The sequence below is a fragment of the Hemicordylus capensis genome, chromosome 1 (genome assembly GCF_027244095.1).
Source record: "Hemicordylus capensis ecotype Gifberg chromosome 1, rHemCap1.1.pri, whole genome shotgun sequence".
Classification (NCBI taxonomy): Eukaryota; Metazoa; Chordata; class Lepidosauria; order Squamata; family Cordylidae; genus Hemicordylus; species Hemicordylus capensis.
In genome coordinates, this window is record NC_069657.1 from 455,835,445 (window position 1) to 455,858,817 (window position 23,373).

Here is a 23,373-nt window from a genome sequence, read left to right on the forward strand (position 1 = left end):
TGGTGGCCATCACCACATCCCATGGCAAGGAATTCCACAGATTAATAATGTGCTGTGTGAAAAAGTACTTTCGCTTGTTGGTCCTAAATTTCCCAGCCTTCAGTTTAATGGGGTGACCCCTGCTTCTAGTGTTGTGTCAGCGAGAGGAAAATTTCTCTCTGTCTACCCTCTCCACTCCATGCATAATTTTATACACCTCGATCATGTCTCCCCAAAGTCACCTTAGTCAAGGGTAAAGAGCCCCAGATGCTGTAGCCTAGCCTCATAAGGAAGGTCCTCCAGGCCCCTGATCATTTTGGTTGCCCTCTTCTGCCCCATTCCAGAGCCTCTGGATGGGGCAGTTTATAAACCAACAACCCAAAGGGGGGCGATTTTGCTTGGGGGCAGAGGAAGTGAGGGACTCGTCCCTTTTGTTAGGAATTTAAGAGAATCCCTTTTTCATGATAGCAGAGTGCACAGAGGCCCAGCACAGCGGAATTTGGTTAGGCATGCATGTATGCTGAGAGTAAAGTAACTTGGAGCCAGTTCATAGTTTCAAATCAATATACATGGTATTTATTAGAGAACTCCATTCTGGATAGCAGAGTGAGGAGACACTCTATAATCTATCTATCTAGCTGGATGCAAATGGATTCTGCATCTCTGCACACATGATGCAGGGAGAGAGGAGCTTGCTTGTTACAAGGGAGAAGGAAGGGAAGGGAAGGGAAGAGGAAGTGGCAGGCAGGCAGGAAGTCCCTGAGAGTAGCAATCTACATATCAAAGGGATAGTGTCAGAGTAGTAGAGAAGGGATGACCAATGTCTTGACCCTCTAGCCCTCTGACTCACTAGTCTGTCCTCCTATGTCATTGAGACAAGAGAACAGTCCTTCACTTCCAACACCTTTCTCCCCATGACTTTATCCCCCTCAAAGCTACTAACTGCAAAGGGGAAGGGAACCATCATGGTCAAATGTTTCTCCATACAAAAAATCCTCCTCCACAAATCCCAGTTAAGGTCACAAAGTATGTTTCTAGGTTGGCCTTTCCCCATAAATGTTAGTTTTCCAAGTACAGATATTTCATAGGCAGGAGCATTTCCTCACATGGTATCCCACCTATAGTATGAAGCTGTTTGGTCCGAACACACTTTTCCCATCTCTGTGAGAACTAGGTCTATAAATAATTATCAGTTACCACAGGAATTATCCTGTGACAATTATCAGTTGTCACAGGAACACAGAAAGCTGCTTTATATGAGCTCCTGGTGGCGCAGTGGTAAAACTGCCGCCCTGTAACCAGAAGGTTGCAAGATCGATCCTGACCAGGGGCTCAAGGTTGACTCAGCCTTCCATCCTTCTGAGGTCGGTAAAATGAGTACCCAGAAATGTTGGGGGGCAATATGCTAAATCATTGTAAACCGCTTAGAGGGCTTCCAGCTATAGAGCGGTATATAAATGTAAGTGCTATTGCTATTGCTATTGCTATTATACCAAGTCAGGCCCTTGGTCCATCTAGCTCAGTATTGTCTTCACAGACTGGCAGCGGCTTCTCCAAGGTTGCAGGCAGGAGTCTCTCTCAGCCCTATCCTGCAGATGCTGCCATGGAGGGAACTGGGAACCTTCTGCATGCAAGCAGGCAGGTGCTCTTTCCAGAGCAGAGACCCCATACCCTCCTGGGAATATCTTCCAGTGCTCACACATGTAGAGGCTATTCCCATGATCCATGGGAAGTGGGCTAAGGGAGCTTGGGATCGTGGGAACCCCCGGGCTCAGATTGTGAGAAGAGCTTTGTAGTCTCCCATTCAAATGCAAAGCAGGGTGGACCCTGCTTAGCAAAGGGGACCATTCATGCTTGCTACTCCCACAAGACCAGCTACTGCTGGATGGACCAAGGGCAGAACTCAATGTAAATCAGCTTCCTTGGTGCCAACACTTGTGTGTCATGCGGGGTTGCCTCCATTTTGGTACCCAAGTGACATCTGAGCATCCTCATTGCCCTACAGGCCCCTCAATTTATGACCAGCCACAGCAGAAGCATCATTTTCAGGTGTTCCTCTTGCCAATAAAAAACCACAGCCTTTAAGCCTTCATGGCTCTGTTTCTATCCCCGCTCCTTCCACGTACGCCTTACCATCAAGTCAATAAAGTGCCCTTTCCGTCATCACAGAGTGGAAACAAAAATGACCAAAAACCCTCTTTATTTCCGAGAACACCTCACAGCTTTTGATAACGGATCATGGGGCACCACAACCCCTTGAGCCACCCCTGGGTGGCAATGCATTATTATCCCTTGCACATGCAGATTTTTCATGCAGATTCCAGCTTATTTTGGACCCCCCCCAGGTCAGTTGTGCACTGGGGGGTGGTGGGGGGGGAGGATCCAACCCACGGTTCATCCCCCCGAGAGAGAAAGTGAATGGAGGAGCTGCTGCTCTCTGAAGTGCCAGGTGTGGGCAGGCGGGATCCCCACATCCATCTAGGAAGTGCCACTGCCGCTGGCTGCAGCCGCTCTGAGATGCCTCTCGTGGGCGTCAATCTGGGGCTCACACTCTGCCTCTTTCCCTCTCTTTTCCTCTCTCCCCACCACATCATGCAGCTGCCGGGCTGGCTCTTGGACTCGGCTGGGCCCCACACCCTGAGGGACCAGAAGCAGCCCCTACCCGTGTGCCGGGCGGCGTCCTCTCCGGTTTGGGCGGGGGCATGCCGCACAGGCCGAAGCACCTCAGCAGACAGACCTCCAGGCAGCAGGGCGCATGCAGGTGTCGTGGCCGGGTCCACACCAGGAGTCCGTGTCGGAGCTGGAGCCCAGCACTCCTGCAGGCACACCCCCCCCCCGCCTCGTCCTCCCACCACAGAGCAGGCTTCTTCTCCCCCTCCCCCGGAGCATTACCATTGCAAATGTGGCGGTCCACGGCCGCTGTGCAGTCCACCAGGCCTCTGCGGCAGGCCATGCTGCTCCTGGTGCCGGAGGGGGGCCCGTCCTGCGGGCAGAGCGGCCGGGCCTCCTGCTGCCTCCACGGAGAGGGGGGCTCACTGGCACTTTGCAAGCTGCCCTGGATATATAGGTGGGGGCCCCTCCCCCCGCAGGGCCTCTCCAAGCTGCTTCGCTGTGCAGAAAGCGGCTAAACTGGGGCAGCTCCCATTTCTGCGCTTCCCAGGCTGAGTGGGGCTTCCTCCTCTCTCCTGCCTCTCGGGTTTCGCCTTCCCTGCCCGAGCTGCCGCCTCCTGCTTCCTCACCGGAGGATTTAGTAACCCTCTCAAGCTGTCTTGTCAGGAATCCATCTCCCAGCTGCCCCCCCCAGCCCCCGCCCCACATCCTTTTGATCTCTCTTCCCCTGAGCTTCCTCTTCTGCAGGGCTTTATGCGAGGATTCAGAGGATTCAGGATTCAAGCCCCTTCTGGCGCTTGCTCTGCCTTTCCCCTCCACCCTCCCTCTCTCTTTCTTTCTTTCTTTCCTTCTTTCTTTCGAGCCATGGGACTCTCCAAGGAGAGGGTGGCAGCTTGCAGTGGTGGCAGGTGTTGGGGGGCAATCTAGAAGTGGACACCCTTGGGACACGCCCCCCCCAATGCAGTGTTCTGTTAAAAAGGAAACCAAGCTTTGCTTTATGGCATGCGGGATATATTCAAGCGAAGGGGAGTGAGCAACGGGAGCACCAAAGGAGGCACAGCTGGCTCTCTTTCCCGGCAGAAGAAGGTGCACTGAGGTCATTTTGGAGCCTGGACCTAAAGGCCTTTGGAGGCCCCCCCCCCTACTGCTGGAGGCACTCTTCTCACTTCAAGTTAAGCAACATCCCCCCACACTCACACACACACCGTGACACACACAGTGAGCCGGGTCTCACGATCAGTGAGACCTGCTTTGGGGCAGTGAGCAGGGAGAGAGCCCTGGGCAGCCAAACCGGCCGCCCACACGATTGCCGGCTCCATGATGGAGCCGGCGGGGGCTGGGGGGAGCGGGGGGCCGATTGGCCCCTGCAAGCTCCAGCATGCCCTGCGTGAGACCCCCGGAGCTGGGAAGCGGCTTTTCGCCTCCCCTCCAGGGGTCTCCTCATGAGTGGCTGCGCTGTGGAGCCGCACCGCTGAGGCTACTCACAATCGGAAAGCCCGGGTTTGCAGAGCGCTCACTCTGCATATCCAGGCTTTAGGGAGGGCTACCAAAGCGGGTGACCCACTTCTAAGCCACCAGGCCCACCTGTGAGCCCGGTGGTTTACACAATCAACAAAAATCGGGCGAGGCTCTCCTAGCCCGATTTGTTGATCATGAGAATAGCCCCAGTGTTTTTAACACGTGAGTGATTAAGTGCCGTCAAGTTGTTGTCAACCCTTAGCGACCACCTAGTTAGATTCTCTCGAGGATGATCTGTCTTCCGCTTGGCCTTGACGGTCTCTCAGTGGTGCCTTCATGGCTGTCGTAATCAAGTCCATCCACCTTGCTGTTGGTCGTCCTCTTCTTCTCTTTCCTTCCACTTTTCCAAGGGAGCTGGGTCTTCGCATAACGTGTCCGAAGTATGATAGTTTTTTCCAGTTTTTGTGCAGTGTTTATCGTCCAGCTGGCTAGCTTTGCCCAGCTCGCTAACCTCCCCACGGATTTACTTCTACTTCACGGTTCGTGGGCTTTGAGGCTGTCCTGATTCTCATTGCCTTGACCATCCACCCCACTGAGAGTCCAGACAGAGAATCTCTGAGCGAAATCACCATTTGGGGGTCCTTCAGTTCCTCACCAGTCACTAAATTGGCTGCCCAGAGCACCACATGGATCTCGAAGCTCATCATTGCAGGCTAGGCAAGCTGCAAGACAGGTAGACGGAGCCCCTTCCCACAACTGAGAACAACAATTCCCTCCCTCTCTTTCCATTTCTTTCCTGCCTTTTACTAGTAAGAGCAGAGCCCCCAGGGACCCGTTGATTTGTGTTTCCCTGACGAGTGCACCAGTGGCCAGAGAGAGGGAAACAGAGTCAAAAGATCAGTCTTTGACTCCGTGGGAAGAGAAAGAACCTCATACATGTACCTGCCTTGTTTGACACATGAAGCATGGCGGAGATCCATATTCGTGAAGAGGTTTCTCCAACTACACCAAAGTTGGCGAAATACTCTAAAAATCTCCACCCTAACCTTTCCCACTAACAAATTGTAACTACATTCTAGTGACTAACTTGGGAGAAGCGCCCTCTTGTGTTTGTCTTCTCACAACATCTAGCCTCCCCCCTTTCTTTTCAAATTGCATGCAGTTGCTGCCAATTTAAGTCACCTGTCTACCTCCAAAAGCAGCTCATTGCATTAAGGTGGTTTGCCCAGCCCCTCCTCGTCTAGCCAGCCTATTCCTCTGTTTTGTTGTTCTCCACATCAGTTAACTCTCCGCCTGCCTAAGGAACCATCCCCATAGGGAGACTTGCTGGGAGCTTCTGTGATCACCCCATTCATTTCAATGGCTGTTACTGCGTGCATTGCTTTCCATGTGAGTTTTCATGCAGGTTTCGTCTCTCAGATTCCCCACTTTTATGATTTGGCTTATTAGTATTGCAATTACGTATCTATTTGATTGATTCCTCAAATGAAACTGTGTATTCAGTAAATGTTGCATATTTTGCATTGGAAGCTTGGGCTCCCCATCTGTATCATTCCCACATCTGCGCTCAGGTTAGCCCTTGCTGCCAAGTTACATAGGAAGCTGCCATATACGGAGGCGCTTCTCACGATCATTGAGAAGAGCCTCTAGGGGGTTTGCGGGGAAAGCGGGCTTAGCTCTCCCCACAGACGAGCAGCAGTCTGCTCTGGGCAGCCGCAGCGGGTGCCCACACAACTGCCAGCCCCGTCACGGAGCCAGCTGGGGCTGGGGAGTTTGGGGGCCGTGCAGCCCCCCGGAAGCTCCAGCATGCCCTGCACGAGCATGTAGGGCATGCTGGAGGGACCTCCGAGCTGGGAGGTTGCTTTTGAGCCTCCCAGCCAGGGGACTCCTCATGAGTAGCCACGGCGCAGAGCCACGTCGTGACAACTCACGAGCAAAAAAAAAAGGGGGTTGCGGAGTACTCGCTCCGCAAACCCGGTTTAAGGGGAGGGTTATTACGGCAGGTTAGCCACCTGGAGGCCACCGGGCTCACCTGCAAGCCCAGTAGTTCTCACGGTCAGGAGAAATTGGGCTAGGCTCCCCTAACCCGATTTCTCCTGATCGTGGGAATAGCCTCACTGAGTCAGAGCATTGGTCTATCTAGCCCAGTATTGTCTTCACAGACTGGCAGCGGCTGCTCCAAGGTTGCAGGCAAGACTCTCTCTCAGCCCTCTCTTGGAGATGCTGCCAGGGAGGGAACATGGAACCGAGATGCTCTTCCCAGAGCGGCTCCATCCCCCTGAGGGGAATATCTTACATTGCTCACGCTTCTAGTCTCCCATTCATATGCAACCAGGTTGGACCCTGCTTACCTTAGGGGACAATTCATGTTTGTTACCACAAGACCAGCTCTCGTCTCTTCCCACTGCATACACTTGTCTTGCTTGGTGTGTCGTAACAGCCTGCAGGCTGGCCATTCATCTGGTAGAACTGCTGCACAGCTCTACCTGATGAATGACCAGCCTGAAGGCAGTGGAGCGGAATCGGAGAGAGAAGAGCCAATGGAGCTTTGGTAAGGAGAGGCAGCTGTGCCTCCTTCCTTCCTTCCTTCCTTCTCTCCCTCCCTCTTTGCAGTCTCCTGTGAAAGAGATCCTGCAACTTCCACCAGCAATGCAAAGGAAGGGGGAGCTGGCCAAGAGCAGGTGTGAGCTTTCAGCAGCTAAATCCAATAGAAAAACACCGGCCATCTTCCAGGCTGAGACACCAGAGGAGCCTCTGCACATGCAAACACAAGGCCATTGAGTGAATGAATCAGGGGAGAGGTGGCAGGGCTCTCTGGAAACAGCCGCAAGGAGGACGTCCTCCTGAGCAGCTGCCAGGCCAGGGGTCCCGGGGCTTGGCCTTCTATCGCTGCTGCCTCCCACATTCCTCCTGGGCTATTTTTGGCCTTGCTTTGAATGTGAGGTGGTGAAAGAGAGAGAGAGAGAGAGATGAGAAGGCTGCTTGCTGCCAGGCACAGATGCTGCAAGGCAGGGCTGAAGCGGGGGAGGTGTTGCGTCTAGTTTGGAAGCACCAGCTCTCGTCATCAGCACGGCCCTCCCCGGCCTTGGCCTGCCTTCTGAAATGCCAGAGGACCCTGCTAGAAGCCGCCCACTCCGCTGGGCTGCAGCTAGCTCTCCAGTGCAGATGACGAGCACGGAGGACTTAGCACCCTTGAAATCTGCGAGCAGCTGTCGCATCACTTGGTCAGGCAGCTCCAAGACAGGCAGCTGAGCCAAAAAGCCTACGGGGGGGGGGGCGGGGGGGATGAGAAAGGAGGGAATGGCCCGAGGCAGAGAAAAACGAGCAAGCAGGGCAGCAGAGGAGGGCTCGTTCCGATGGAAGAACACGGCAGGGCTATCAAGGGCAGGGATGATCTTTTTAAAGAAACGCACCTGCACAGTGTGTGTGTGTGTGTGTGTGTGTGTGTGTGTGTGTGTGTGTGTGTGTGTGTGTGTTGGGGAGCTTGGTCTGTTATGTCCAGGTTTAGAATCAGTGGGATCCTGAGCAAAGCCCAGAGGGAAACAATCTTCAGCAAGGACCATCCATCAAGGAGCTGCAGATTAGGAGGCCAGGGAAGATGGCTTGGGGAGTTCCTTGGAACACCTTCAGCACCCTGGAGAGCTCCTACAGACAGCAGACGTTGTTTCAACAACAGCCAGAACCCAATAGCCGAGCACACCTACTGAGCAAGACCTTAAAGTACACAAGAGCCTTAGCTGGGAAACATGCTCTTTGGTGGTGTTGGGTAGTCTGCAGCTGTGCCCTCTCTCTTCTCTGCAGAGTTTGCTTCCTCACGGGAAGAGCCTGACCCCTCAGGCTTAGGGGCAGAGTCAGGCACCAGGAGGATCGATTGAAACACTGCTCCTGTTTACTTGGCATTGTTCCCCTCATCCCTTGAGTCCATCTGCAGCTCCTTCTGCCTTGGAGGGAAGAACCTGGACCCTGGACTATGGCATCAATTGCCGGGGCCAGAAAACGCTGCTAGTCAGCAGAAGGACTATTTATATGGGCATCTTTCCCACCCACCAGCCTGTGTCTCCATCTGCAACTGCCCTCTCCCTCTGGAGGGAAGAGTCTGCAACCTGGACTGTGTTCTCAGCTGCCAGGGACCAGGAGACTCTGTTATGTGCATCTCCCACATAGACTTGCACCTCTATGAGCATTTTCACTGCCAGATGCTTTGGGAGACAATCTGGGCTGAAATGTGGAGCTTAACGATAATCACCCAATCCGTCAAAGAAGTGCTCTTCCTCTGGGTGGCCCGCAAAGTGCCTTCCCTTGCCCTGGGACTCAGGTGGCATCCAGAACTGCCTTGCCCACCCCCCACCCCCATCAGGTGAGAAGAAGCACTCTGCGTTTGCAGGCAAGGGCTTGAATCTCTAACAGAAAACAAATGCGAGGGAGAGAGAGTCCCAGGTTTAATCCCTGGTGGCGCAGCAGGGAAGCAGCTTGCCTAGGGAGCAAGAGGCTGTCAGTTCGAATTCCCGCCGGTGTGCTTCCCAGACTCTGCCTAGTAAATATATATTTGAAGTCACCTATATTGGGCAGCAGCAATATAGGGAGCTGCTGGAGGTGGATGTTCATTTCGGTGACAACGGCAAAGGCATCATTTCCTACTAGGGGTGTGCACAGAACCGGCTGGTCCAGTTGAGTTTGAGTCCAAACCGGACCCAAACTGGACTGGGCCAGTTTGGTCCGGCATCCCCTCAAACCCACCCACCCCATTCAGTTTGGTCCGGTGGGGGCGGGGGGTGTTCACAAGCTTTAAAAAACATTTTATTTTTCCCCCAAACTTACCCGCTCTGGGGGAGTTGTCTGAGGCAGCAGCGGGGCTGTGTGTGTGTGTCTGCGGGAGGTTCTCCCTCCTGCCTGCTGGTCTCCCTTAGTCAGAAAATCAGTCCAGGACCCAGGCCACACAGAGACACATTGCACAGGTGTGGCAGCCTTCAAAATGGCTGCCACGCTGGGGGGAAAGGCCAAAAACTGGCCGATTTTTTAAATAAAGGGGGCTGGCAGGGGAAGGGGGGACCGCCATGTACCCCTCCCCACCCTGCCACCACCTCTGACAACTCCCCTGGAGGGGGTAAGTTTGAAAAAAAGTTTTTAAAACCCCAAACTTTGCAGAACCCTCAAACTGCCCAGTGGGGTTTGGACTGGGGTCAGACCAAACAGGGGGTGGTTTGGTTTGACCCCAAACAGTCGAACCAAACTGGTTCAATGTCAAACACGTTCAACTTCGAACCTGTTTGCACATCCCTATCTCCTAATGGGTGGCAGGAAGGCAGTTGTGAACCCCTCCTGTATTCTACCAAGGAAACCCCATGGCTCTGTGGTCGCCAGGAGTCGACATGGACTCCATGATGGCACCACCGTTCCTTTCCTTTCCAGTCCCTGGCAGCATCTTCCAGGAGAACGAGGACAGACCAGCAGTGACTCATCCTCAGGCTCCTGGCAGCTCCAGTTGCTCCTCCCTTTCCCATCCCACCTTGGTGTTAACGAGAGCCACGCTTCCTGCAGGCTGGCTATTCATCAGGTACAGCAGTGCAGGCATTCAACTACCTGGTGAACTGCCAGCCTGCAGGCAGCACGGCTCTTGTTAATGCCAGGGCAGGGCAGGATGGGAGAGGAGAACCCGGAACTGCCGAGAACCAGAGGCACCTGCGCCCCGTTTGGCAACTCCCCTGTCTCAACAGGATGAGCCACTGTTACTGGGAGAGACCCTTGCCTGAGACGCTGGAGAGCAGCAGCCCGTCAGAGCAGGCCGTGCAGGGCTGGGGGGACAGAGGAGGAGGAGGAGGAGGATTGTTTACACAGTCAGGCAGGTGTTATTGACTGGTTTGTTTTATCCAGACATCGAGTCCTTCCCAAGGACCTGGGATGGCTGAATTTTATTGTCAATTGTTATAGATATCGTCGCAGAATATAGGCTGTTCCCAGTAAAGCTGCCTTTTGTAACTGGCTGCTGGTGATTTCTGTGGCCCCTATGGTGTTGAGGTGCTCTTCAAGGTCTTTTGGAACTGCACCCAGGGCGCCAATGACCACTGGGATTATTTGGGTCTTTTCTGCCACAGCCTTTCAATTTCAATTTGTAGATCTTTGTATATGGTTATTTTTTCTATTTCTTTTTCTTCTATTCTGCTATCCCCTGGTATGGCTATGTCGATTATTTTAACTTGTTTTTCTTTCTTCTCAACTACAGTTATATCTGGTGTATTGTGTGGCAGATGTTTGTCTGTTTGTAGTCGGAAGTCCCATAATATTTTTGCATCTTCATTTTCTACAACTTTTTCAATTTTATGGTCCCACCAATTCTTGGCTACAGGTAGCTTGTATTTTTTGCAGATGTTCCAGTGTATCATCCCTGCTACCTTGTCATGCCTTTGTTTGTAGTCAGTCTGTGCGATCTTTATACAACAGCTGATTAGGTGGTCCACTGTTTCATCTGCTTCTTTACAAAGGCGGCACTTGCTGTTTGTTGTGGATTTTTCAACTTTTGCTCTTATTGCATTTGTTCTCAGTGCCTGTTCTTGTGCAGCCAGTATTAAACCCTCTGTTTCTTTCTTCAAGGTGCCATTCTGAAGCCACTGCCAGGTCTTGGTGATGTCTGATTTTCCACTTATATTGTGCAAATATTGACCATGCAGTGGCTTCTTTTTCCATTTTTCTGCTCGGTTCTCTCCTCCTCCTCCTCCTCTTCCTCCTCCTCCTCCTTCTTTCAATTTCTATACTGCCCTCCCAAAAAATGGCTCAGGATGGTTCACACAGAGAAATAATAAATAAAAAAAGATGGCTCCCTGTCCCCAAAGGGCTCACAATCTAAAAGAAACTTAAGATAGACAGCAGCAACAGTCACTGGAGGTACTGTGCTGGGGGTGGAGAGCGCCAGTTACTCTCCCCCTGCTTAGTCTAAGACTAGAGAAACCCACGGTGGAGAAGCCCTGAGACAACCCCCTGCACCTCTTTCATTTCCTGCTGCTAAGAGCAAAAGGGACAGAAAGTTCCTCACCCCTAGCTGGAAGCCAGCAGAAATTGCTTACAGGCAGGGTGGGCGGAGCCATTTCTGCGGGTGGTCGGGAGTTGTGTGGGAGGAGAGCTGGTCTTGCTTAAAGGACTCCTCACCTGCTTAAGGCAGATGTGACTCCCTGAATGGGCGGCAGGTAAAATGAGAGATACGCCAAATTCATTACCGCTTGAAGGCTAAGGGCAAGCATGAATGGTCCCCTCTGCTAAGCAGGGTCCACCCTGGTTTGCATTTGAATGGGAGATTACTACATATGTCAGAACTGTAAGGTATTCCCCTTAGGGGATTGGGGCCGCTCTGGGAAGAGCACCTGAAGGTTTCCAGGTTCCCTCCCTGGCAGCATCTCCAAGATAGGGCTGAGAGAGATTCCTGCTGCCTGCAACCTTGGAGAAGCCACAGCCAGTCTGTGTAGACAATACTGAGCTAGATGGACCAAGGGTCTGGCTCCGTATATGGCAGCTGCCTATGTTCCTGTGGCAAAGCTCTGGGATGCAGCACATACTTTCCATACAGAAGGTCCTAGGCTCATTGCCCAGGAGAGCTGCTGCCGGTTGGGGAAGACAATACTGGACGATGGCCCAAAGGTCAGACTCTGTATTAGGCAGATACACGTGGTCTAATTTTCTCTCTCCTCTGTTACCAAAAGAACTAGAAATTTGCTCCTCTTAAAAAAAATGCAGTGCGCATGTGTGCACGTTATTTTATGGAAGCTACCAAATATGAACCTGTGAAGCTGTCTTGTACTGCAGTCATCTAGCCCAGGAGAAACCCACTCTGACTGACAGCAGCTTCTGAGAGTCTCTCAGCAAGAGTCCTTCCTAACCCTGCAAACTGAGAAACTTGAAAAAATGGCCCCCCTAGGACCTTAGATCAAGTGCTCCTTCCCTACTCAGAGGCAGCATCAGGAAAAAAAATATATTTGGTGGAAGGTGGGGGTGGGAGGCACACACAGAAGGGGAGAAAAGTGTGTTTGTGGTGGTGGAGAGCTTTGTTCCACACATTAGGATTCTAAAGGCAGATTGATAGTAGATGTAAGACTCCCATCCTAATCATATTTCCTCTGAAGAACATCCTGTTTACTTTTGTCGCGTTGAGCTAAGAGGAGAGCTGGTCTTGTGGTAGCAAGTGTGACTTGTCCCCTTAGCTAAGCAGGGTCCACCCTGGTTGCATCTGAATGGAAGACTAAATGTGTGAGCACTGGAAGAGATTCCCCTGGGGCGGGTGGAGCCACTCCAGGAAGAGCAAAAAGGTTCCAAGTTCCCTCCCTGGCGGCATCTCCAAGAGAGGGCTGAGAGAGATTCCTGCCTGCAACCTTGGAGAAGCCGCTGCCAGTCTGTGTAGACAATGCTGAGCTAGATAGACCAATCGTCTGACTCAGTATACGGCAGCTTCGTCTGTTCCTAAGCTCCCAGTTCCTCACTCTACTTCTGCCGCTGTCACCCATGGAGAGCACTCACTAACCAAGAAAAAGCACTCTGAGAATGTGAAAAATGTTTCCAAGTCACCATCTTGCTAGCAACGGGGGTGGGGGGTGGGGAGATGACACCACCCCTGCGGTGTGGGCCTTCCCCATATGAACCTGCCTTGAAATGGGTCAGAAGGGTAGTGCCACATACCCAGCATTCTCTGCTCTGACTGGCAGTGGATCTCTGTGACGCAAAGCCTTGTTCAGACATATGCACACTTGGGTGCCAGGATGCGTGTAAGTGTCGCTGTGTGAATGACTGTACCTGCGTTTTAAAAGTGAGCCTGGTACGGCTTCCCTCAAATGATGGGGACCCATCGGAAGTGTACATTCTGTCAACATCATGTCTGAATAGCTGTATTGTGCATGTGTGTTGAATGCAATGTGTGAACAGGGCTGACTGTGCTTTATCACTGAGTAATGCCTCCCCCCCACTTGTGCCCACCTTTGGTTAGCAGGAGGGACCCACCTCCTTGGCATTTCAAGCACTGCCCCTTTGACCAGCTGAGCTAGCATGCTGCATTAGCCATTTATTCTGCAGCGCTGGCCACGCCCGTGCCTACCAGTGGACACCTCCTTGCAATTAAAGCAGAGGAAGGGAGAGCAAAGGAAAGGATGGCAGCATGATTATTGCCACCCCCAGCCCCGCATTCCATTATTTTCCTTAATAAGCAGATGGCCGTCTGACCACACTCAAAGCCGCATTCATAACATGCACAACAGTCTGCTCCTGGTGTGTGTTTTTAATCAGCTGGATGCGGGATTGGGAAGCAAATGCCCCCCCCCCCGCCCCCCATGACTGGAGAAGACACTTCAGGGGCAAAGAAAAGCCGGAGAAACAAAGGCTGGGCGTCAAGCAGGGGAGACGTGCTGCTTTCCTGACTGCACCCACAGAGCCTGCTAGTGACCGTACAGTGTGCAAAAGGGCCACTCAGGGTCTTTCTCTAGTACCATGAAATGACTTGCATCGTCCACAATTTACAAAACCTTTTTAGAAATAATTTTGGATGATGTTCTGTTGTGGCACATAGGTTGAGTTTCAGTGGGGGGGGGGGCATTTTAAAATCTTGTCCCTGGGCCCACTCCAACCTTGCTATGCCCCTGCACTGAAGTGTTTGCAGGGGGAGAGAAAGGCACTGTGTGGGAGGTCGGGGGGGTGGGTGGGCAGGGGAAGATATGGGTTATTGGGTCTGGTGAGGGGCAAAATCCTCACCTGCTTAAGGGGGACCTGCAGCCCTGTTTGGGTGGGAGGCAAAATGAGAGAGAAACCAAATGCCTTACCACTTAAAGGCCAAGGAGGGACGTTCATGCACAAGGACAAACACCAGGAAACAGAGTCGTTGGGGCATTTGACACTCAAGGTGGCCATTTCAGGTATTTCGTGATGGGGTCTTGACAGCCCAGCGATACAGGCCGAAAGGTCCCCAAGGGAGGAGAGAACCTGGGGCGGTGGCCATGCACACCGCTTGCACCGTCCTCTGGATCCAAATGCACACTGCAGTCGCCAAGGGGGCTCCCTCCAAACTGCAGAGGAGTTCCAGCACCTCGACCTTTTATTTATTTATTATACCAACTGTCCTAATTACCACCATGGGCGTTGGGAGAGCAGAGGCAGCTAGTGAGGGTCTCCTTACCTGTCCTTGCTTGCCTCTGCTCTATGACCCCGGCCTTGACTCCTCCAGGGTTTCCTGTAGCGAGTCAGTCCTCTTCCTTTCCTCCTAGAGAGAAGATGGAAACATCTCTCTTTCCCTGCCTATTCATTATGTAGCTGATAGATAGGCTAGGTCCTATCCCAAATGTATTTCACAAATAAACCCATTTAGTTTCGACTCTCCAGGGATCTCCATGCGTGTTGCTTAAATAGCTGCAACAACTCAACTCTGCACTCTGTAACTGGAGCGGTCGCTTCCTTGGTGCTTTGCTCAATAATCACAAACCCCAACCATCTTGGGGGGTGGCCGTGCACGCTGCTTGCACCATCTTCTGGATCCAAATGCATGCTGCAGTCCCCAAGGAGGCTCCCTCTAAACTGCAGACAGGCCTGCTAGCGATGCTGAACAAAGCCGGAAGGCTGGGATCCTGTTGTTGTTGTTGGCAGGAGACAGACAGGAGCTGCGTTTTGTTTTGTTTTCCTCTTAGGTTTGAAGTGATCGGAAAGGACGAGGGCACAGCTACCTCAGCAAATGTGGATTTAGAAACAGTGAGTTTGCTGAGGTAATGCAAACGTGGGGGTGGAGGAAATCTTTCTAAGGGAGAATCAGCGGGAAGGTGAGGGTGATTCACCCTTCCTGTGTCTGCGAGGATTCTCCCTGCAAATGCTTTCTCTTCCCCTCAGCCTGGCCTTCTGCTGGCTTTGGAGCCCTGTTGGGGTGGAGGGGGGGGAGAGGAAACGTTCATGGGGACATTTGCAGAGGAATCTTGGTGGGCCGAGGATGTTTTAAGCATCCTTCCCAGCTGCCAATTCTGTAAGTGCAAACCCCATCATCACCCGATGAGGAGAAAAAGGTAAAGTGTGCCTTCAAGTCGGTGTTGACTCCTGGTGCCCACAGAGCCCTGTGGTTGGCTTTGGTAGACTATAGGAGGGGTTGACCATGGCCTCCTCCCGCGCAGTAGGAGATGATGCCTTTCAGCATCTTCCAATATCACTGCTGCTCAATATAGGTGTATCCCATAGTCTGGGAAACATACTAGTGGAGATTTGAACTGGCAACCTCTGGCTTGCTAGTCAAGTCATTTCCCCGCTGCACCATTAAGTGGCTCTGATGAGGAGAACACAGGGTTAAACCCATATTAAACTGAGCAATGTTAACTTACTGGATTGTAAATCTTTGGGTCAAAGTTATGCGGCTTCAGGTGATTAAAAAAAAACAGAGTGGCGGTTTATGTTAAGTATTTGGCTTGGACCTTGGAAGAGCAAATGCAGGACATTGCCAGAAGATATATAATACTGCGGTTTCAAACTCAGCAGCAAGCTAAAATCATGATCGCTTCAATATACACTCCAAATGACAAGAAGACACAATTTTATGAGCAGTTCTTCCAGTCCCTCTGGGAGGTAGCTGAGGGAGAAGTACTAGTGTTGGGCGATTGGAATGCAGTTTTTTCTTTAGCCCTTGACAAGTCAGGACAATATAAGAGGAGTTCCAGTAAACTTCCAAGGAATGCATTGGATTCTATGACACTTTTATCTTCAGAAGATGCATGGCAATATAAACATCCTTTGGAGAAGGGCTACACTCCCCACCCACCCCAACTCCATGAAACATACTCTAGAATAGATATGTGTATGAACTCCAAAACTGCATTACCGAGGAGGTGGAAGCAACTCCGACAAAAATTTAAAAAGAACAAAAGAACACAGAATTTAAAAGAGGAGGTTGCCACCCCACCTACAGAGCAAAGAGGCACCTTTTAAATGTGGAGGTTCTCCTTATTTCGCAGGGGGAGAGCAACTGGCCCTATCCATCCCCTGCACAGCATCCCCCCAGTGGCTGTTGCTGGTGTCTATTTTCGATTGTGAACCCTTTGGGGACAGGGAGCCGTTTTATTTATTTATTTTATACCTATGTAAACCGCTTTGGAAACCTTTGTTGAAAGCAGTTGTATAAACAGAGTCAGATAATTGGTCCATCCAGCTCAGTATTGTCTACCCAGACTGGCAGTGGCTTCTCCAAGGAAAAGGAAGGGTCGAGAGGAAGGAAGGACAATGACGAATATTTGCATACCGCTTTTCAACAGACATTCCCAAGCAGTTTACACAGAGAGAGAGAGGGGGGGGGGGCTCCCTGTCCCCAGAGGGCTCTCAGTCTCAAAAAGAAACATAAGATAGACACTAGCAACAGCCACTGGAGGGATGCTGTGCTGGGGATGGAGAGGGCTGATTGCCCTCCCTTAGAGATGTGTGAATCGATTCGGCAGCGAATCGATTCAACCCAAATCTGGCTGATTTGAGTGTCAAAATCAAAACTGAATCAAAATTAGCCAGATTCGGCTCTAATCTAGCCAAATCGATTTGACCTTCAATGTACAGTGTGAAGGGGGAGGAGGGGAGGGGAGCCTCATGACATGTTTTAAAAACAACATGGCTCCAGGGCACCCCAAAAGTAATTACGTTTACTCATTGCAGAACCTGCAGCAGTGACACCTCTCTCTCTCTCTCTCTCTCTCTCTCACACACACACACACACACACACACACACACACACACACACACACACTGCTGAATGACCAGATTTGGCTTTTTAAAAGCCAAATTCCGGCTTTTGGCCCATTTGACCCATGAGTATACCCCTTAGGTTCTGGCAACCACCATGGCCGCCAGCCACTCCTGTGAAGAAGAGGCACTTTTAGTACTTTTAAACACTCCTCTGGCGGGAGCGGAGACATCGTATAGAGCTGGCAGCGGTGGTGGCAATTGGATCTGCCATCCCTCCCCGCCACTGGCCTGTTCCACCGCTCACTAATGTACATTCTGGCACCAGCAGGGAGGTGGACCGCCATACCTCCCTGCAGCCAGCCTGGCCATCCACTAACACTCACTAAAACTTTAGTGCTGACCTAAGCCTCCTTTCAATGGCCTCTGCCCAGGCACAGGGAGGCCATTTAATGGGGCAGCCCGGTGTTCTTTGAGCTAGAACACTGGTGTTTTGGTGCTAAAACTGTTGAGGTTTGTGATTATTTAGAAAAAGCACCAAGGAAGCTCCCACTCCAGCTTCAGAGTGCAGAGTCGAGTTGTTGCAGCTATTTAGAGACACACGCATGGAGATCACTGTAGAGTCTAAACTAAATTGATTTATTGGTGGAGTACATTTGAGATAGGAAGGACGTATCCTATCTATCATCTACAGTACATAGTGAATAGGGAGGGAGGGAGGGAGGTTTCCATCTTCTCTCTAGGAGGAAAGGAAGGGATTCTGACTCACTACAGTACCTGAGGAGTCAAAATAGGGGTCAAAGAGTAGAGGCAAAACAGGGACAAGTAAAGGAGCCCCTCGCTAGCTACCTCTGTTCCCAATTCCCCTAGTGGTCATTAGGATAGTTGGTGCAAAACGTCGAGGCACTGGAACTCCATATCCAGCAAAAACACCGGTGTCCTAGTGAAGAAACAACAGGCTATCCCCATCATGGAGGAGAGGTAGGAGGAGACGGGAGCACTCCTGCCTTGATTCTCTGGCCATGTGAACCCACTCGCCTCTTCTTCCCGGCCACCAGGACTCAACAAGTCCTCCCCCGTGAGAAAATAATAGAGAGCTGTGGCTAGAGGGGCCATGCCACATGCCACTCTGCAAAACACACACTATGGTCATGATGCTGGAGCAGCTTCAGCAGGGCTGGGTCTGTCTCTTGCGCTTTCATGGCCAATCAGAGGGCAGCTACTGATGTCATGAAGCTTTCCAGAGGCTGGCTGCACAAAGCATGCTGGGAAGGCCTTGAAGGCCTTGGAGGACTTTCTGTGAAGAAGCAGGGTTTGCCGCTCCCGATTTCAGCGATGGACGTCCCACTTGGCTTAACAGAGATTCCCAGATGTCGTTGCACTCCAACTCCCATTATCCCCTGCTGCAATGGCCAAAGTACACATACTCATGTTTAGCCACTTAGCTGGGGTCCCCACCTTGGGTTCCTAGATGTTGGACTACAACTCCCTTCGTCCCCTTTGGCCATCACGGCAGGGGATGATGGGAGTTGTAGTCCAACAACATCTGGGAATCCCTGTTGCCGGGGACAGCCGTTGCCAGCTTAGAAGCTGAGTGAGACTGAGGGGGAATGCCTCTCCTGGGCTGGTGCCCGCCGTCTGCAGCTTCCCTAAGTATTTGTACTAAATGTAATTAGCATTTTAAAACGTGTTTCCAATTAATTTGGGATGCCCCTTTAGTTGCCCCTGATTTAATTAGCTGATTGGAGCGGAGGATTCGCTCCGCGTCCTGCCGCCCCCACAGCCAGGCAGGAATCCTGGCGCCTCGCCCATCCGCCCCCACAAAATCCTCCCTGCTTTCTGTCGCGTTAACATGCAGCAAGCAGAAGGCAGCTCTGTGGACAGCCCATCTCAGAACAGGAACACTCACTGCCCACTCTGAGATTGGCCAGTGCCATCCAAGACCCACTTGTGAGGCACAAATATCGACAGCAATCCCAGGGCAACTGTCAACAAATGCCACCTGCCTGCGGAAATCAATCGCTCCCCCTGCCAGCAGTTGCAGGGCCGTCACACAGCAGGAGAGACGAGGGCCTGCCCCTTTCAACTCCTCCTGCCTGTGGCTTCCAGCGGCATCTGGTGGGCCACTGTGCGGAACAGGATGCTGGACTAGATGGGCCTTCTTGGGCCTGACCCAGCAGAGCTGCGCTGATGCTGTTGTGTTCGTACACACGGCCATCACGAAGGGATCTCTGCTGAGACACAAACACGTGGCAAGAGTGCTGGATAATAATAACACAACAGCTCCCAAGCCGGACACTAAGCAAAGACCAGAATGCCTTTGGCCTTTTGACCGGGGGGGGGCTGGGTGGGCAGAGCTGCTGGACTTGTGGTAAAGTGTGTGCCATCGGTGTCAACTCCTGGCGCCCACAAGGCCCTGTGGTTATCTTTGGTAGCATACAGGAGGGGTTGACCATTGCCTCCTCCTGCGCAGTATGAGATGATGCCTTTCACCATCTTCCTAGATCGCTGCTGCCTGATATAGGTGTTTCCCACAGACTGGGAAATATACCTGCGGGGATTCGAACCGGGAACCTCTGGCTCCCTAGGCAAGTCATTTCTCCACTGCGCCAACGTTTTGTGGTAGCCAGCATGAATGGTCCACTTTACTAAGCAGGGTCTGCTCTGGTTTGCATTTGAATGGGAGTCTTGATGTATGAGCACCATATGATATTCCCCCTTAGGGGATGGGGCTGCTCTGGGAAGAGCCCCTATATACATGCTTGCATGCAAAAGGTTCCAAGTTCTCTCCCTGGCAGCATCTCCAGATAGGGCTGAGAGAGATTCCTGCCTGCAGCCTTGGAGAAGCCACTGCCAGTCTGTGTAGACAATGCTGAGCTTGATGGACCAAGGGTCTAACTCAGTATAAGGCAGCTTCCTACATTCCTTCCTATGACCTTTTTGTCCCCTTTTAGCTCCCCTGCTAACTGGGCAAAGAATCACCTTTGTGGTGATTGTCTTTATTTAACAGGGGGAGAGTAACTGGCCCTATCCACCCCCAGCATAGTACCTTCAGTGACTGTTGCTGGTGTCCGTCTTATGTTTCTTTTAAGATAGTGAGCCCTTTGGGGACAGGGAACCATCTTCCTTATTTATTTATTTATTATTTCTCCATGTAAACAACTTTGGAAACTTTTGTTGAAAAGCGGTACGTAAATATTTGTTGTTGTTGTTGTTTGGGGGAAATCAGTGCACTGTAATTGCAAACAACTTGGTACAGGTGATTCAAAGTAATGCATGAAAGCAGAAAATAAAGTGAGACTTTTGGGGCTTACAAAGAGAAAAGAACCCACCATTCTGGAATCTCAACCAGTACGCACACCACCAAGAAAAAAGAAGAAGAAAGAAGTGCCATGACTTAAATATCCAAAATGAAGAGATCATGGAACCTGAATACCACTTTGCTGTCTCAAACGAAAGGTCCTGTGGCACCCTTGAAGACAACACATTTACTGATGTAGGAGCTTTCATGGCTAGAATCTTCTTCTCTCAGATGCAGCAGCAAAGGGAAAATCTGAACAATCTTTGCTTCCGCTACTTAGAAAATGCAGTGCTATTGATGTGGACACATCTATGTTCTGGAGCAAACACAACCAAATATTTGTGTTTGAGAGAGAGAGAGGAGAGCTTGTCTTGTGGTAGCAAGCATGGCTTGTCCCCTTCCTAAGCAAGGTCCACCCTGGTTGCATTTGAATGGGAAACTTGATGTGTGAGCACTGGAAGGTGTTCCCCTTTGGGGATGGAGCTGCTGTGGAAAGAGTAGAAAGGTTCATGCTTCCCTCCCTGGCAGCATCCTGCACAACAAGGTGTGAGCTTTTTAAAATCTAGCCCACCGGTTCAGAGTGGTTAGTGCTGCTTCCTTCCTCTGAAGGAACCCCTTGGCTGCCCCCTGCCCAGTTTACAGACTCCCCTGGTCCCTAAGCAGCTCCATCTTGGCATCACCTCCTCCCCTCTCTGCAGTTTTGCAAGCCAAGCACACCCACCAGCCTGCCATCATCACCAGATTCTGACCTCCGCCTGCCTCTCTCCGCCTGGGATCCTTTTTTCATCCCCCTCTCTGCAAGGGACACACACACACCTCATGGGCCAGGGGGGTACCCAAGGCAGGCAGTACCTCTGCCTCTGCTTCCCAGCAGCTGTTCAGGTTGTTTTTCCTCCTTCTCCCGCCCTGCCTCAGTGCCTGCAGGCTGGCCATTTGTCTGGTGGAGCTGCACAGTTAACCACACAGCTCTACCTGATGAATGGCCAGCCTGCAGGCAGTGCGGGTCTTGGGCAGGGTGGGACGGGAAGAGAGGAGCCACTGGAGCTCCCAGGAACTAGAGGCAGCTGCATCTCATTTGGTGCTGCCCCCACCGCCCCCACCCCCTGCTCATGAGGAGGAGCTGCTACTGGACATGCACACACCTAGCGGCACCAAAGAACTGACTGAGTCCAACACAAGAAGCAGCTTTTTAAACTGATAGGTATTGCTATGAGTTTGGGCACCATATTTTCACACACAATTACTGCAACCCTTCACAACAGCCCTGTAAGGTAGGCCAGTAGTATTATTCCCATATTATGGATGGGAGGTTGATGCAGAAAAGGGAGACAGGGAGAAAGGCTCCCTGTCTAGGCTTCCTATGGGTTTGTGGCCGAAAGTGCCCACTCTCCCATTCACAGCCTCTGCATGAAACCCTATCTCATGTTATCATTGTTCCTCTATATTTATTTATTCATCCATTCATTCATGAAATTTATTCTTTACCACTTTCCTTGTGAAAAATCAAAGCGAAGGACCAACTAATAAGTACACAACACTTCCACTTAAAAAACTCACATCAGGACAGTACAAAAACTATCAGCCAGTAAAACTACACCGTAAGCTTTCCCCAAAAAGCTCTTCTTGAGTTCTAACAAGTTTGCAAAGTTGAGAAAAGGAAAGGACCAGACAGACAAATCACTGCCCCAAGGAGCTTACAATCTCCATGGTGGGATGTGTTTTCTTCTCCTTCTAGGAGAGGCAGCTCTGTTCTGAAAAGCGCCTTACAGAAGGGGTTCTCAAGCGGGGGGGGGGTCCCAGATGTTGGACTACAACTCCCATCATCCCCAGCCACAATGGCCTCCAGCAACATCTGGGGACCCCCATTCGAGAACCCCCGCATGGCATTTAATTGTGCAGCATGGCACACGGTTTATCAAAGGAGAACCCGGGTCAAGGGACAGGAAAAACCAGAAGCACGGTGGCCAGGGGAGGTCAGTCTCTCTGGCTCCCTTGTGAGGTGTACCTGTCATGGTGGGCTCCAGATCTGGGTCTTCCTGTCGAAGGAGTCCGGTGTCCCAGGCTGCAAAGGTTTTCGCCGTGCCGGAGCCTCAGAGAAGCACCTGGAACCCGGATCCTGGACACTCTTGCTGCTGCTGCTGCTGCTAAGGAAGACACCCACGGAGACAAGGACCAGCTGTCACCTGCCAGCAAGTTGTGAGCAGCAGCAGCAGCTAGATGGGTGCCTGCTCTTCTTCAGACTGACGACAGGCTCACTGATCTGCCTGCAGCATCTGCACACACCCACCCCACAGCCCCCAGATCCAGGTGGGCACCTCCTGCCGCCGGGGGCCTCCTCCTCTGCTTTGCCCTGGGGACCAGCCAGGAGCAGCAGTGTGTGTCCTCCTCTTCCCCGGTGCAGCCTTGCTCGACGGCGGGAGGCTCAGAGGGCAGCCGCCGCCTCCCGGCCCCTGTCCCCTGCTGCAGGGCTCCCAGAGAGATCGGGGCTTGCTCCCCCTTCCTCTGGCACCGTGAAGCAAAGCCTAGTGCTCAAGTCTGAGGGGGGCACCCATGCCGAGAGCCGGCCCACCAGGAGAGGGCTGGCAAGAGAGAGCCTCCTTTGTCAGCCAGGTTCCTCCCTCGCCTGTCAGCCTCTACCTTCCTCCCGGGCTGCCCACTGTGGTTTCCATGGACACGGGGAGCAGCTGGGAGTGTCAGCAGGGTCTGGACGACTCAAGGAACCCAACCATCCATCCATGGCGCGGGCATCCTCCTCCTCCTCCTCCTCCGGAGGCCCAGAGCCTCCTCCTGAGGGGAAACACTCAAGGGTCACCACAGCAGAGGCTCCTTCTCCTGTCGGGGCGGGAGAGGCCAGAGGAAGGGGAGTCACCAGCAACCCATTCACCAGGGGAAAAGGCAGCCCACGGGCTCAGCTTGCTCTCCAAAGCGCGGCCGCCTCAAGGTGGCCACAGTCCCCAGGAGCCGGCTGGTGGCCTCCTCTGTGCAGAAGCCAGGACGGAAGAGGACGGGCAGAGCTTCCCTCCCCGAGACTGGAGACCGGTTTATTCTTAGAACCAGGAGACAAGGAAGCAATGCTGTCAGCTGACAGCATTTCTGCCTTGCCTCCTGGTTCTAAGAATAAATCTGCCTCCGGTCTCGGGGAAGCTTGTGCTGGGGTGTGTGTGTGTGTGTGTGGTATGTGGCAGCTGTCCCTCCCTGCCTGGCACATGAGAGGCATTTCAAAGCTGGCAGGATGGAGGAGGAGAGGGAGGAGAAGGGGCACCCCTGGGGAGCTCAGCCACCTTCCTCTGCAAAGGAGGCTTCTGCCCATTTTCGGTAGCAGCCTTGAAACTGCCAGCCTGGGACAGACAACTTCTGGGGGGAAG

The 23,373-nt window shown here is 52.2% G+C and overlaps 1 protein-coding gene across 2 annotated transcripts in view; it reads right to left on the reverse strand.

Annotated features, from left to right (window-relative positions):
• Window positions 1-23,001, reverse strand: part of EFR3B (EFR3 homolog B) — a 148,344-nt gene extending 125,343 nt beyond the window's left edge. Inside the window, exon 1 of one of the 2 annotated variants that reach the window (XM_053249698.1) lies at window positions 22,014-23,001. In XM_053249698.1, the coding sequence (XP_053105673.1) occupies window positions 22,014-22,020 (7 nt within the window). In that variant the 5' untranslated portion in view covers window positions 22,021-23,001. Of the gene's footprint in view, window positions 1-2,871; window positions 2,955-22,013 lie in introns of those variants that run through there. The other variant, XM_053249671.1, reaches the window with a different exon arrangement.
• Between the last annotated feature and the right edge of the window lie 372 nt (window positions 23,002-23,373).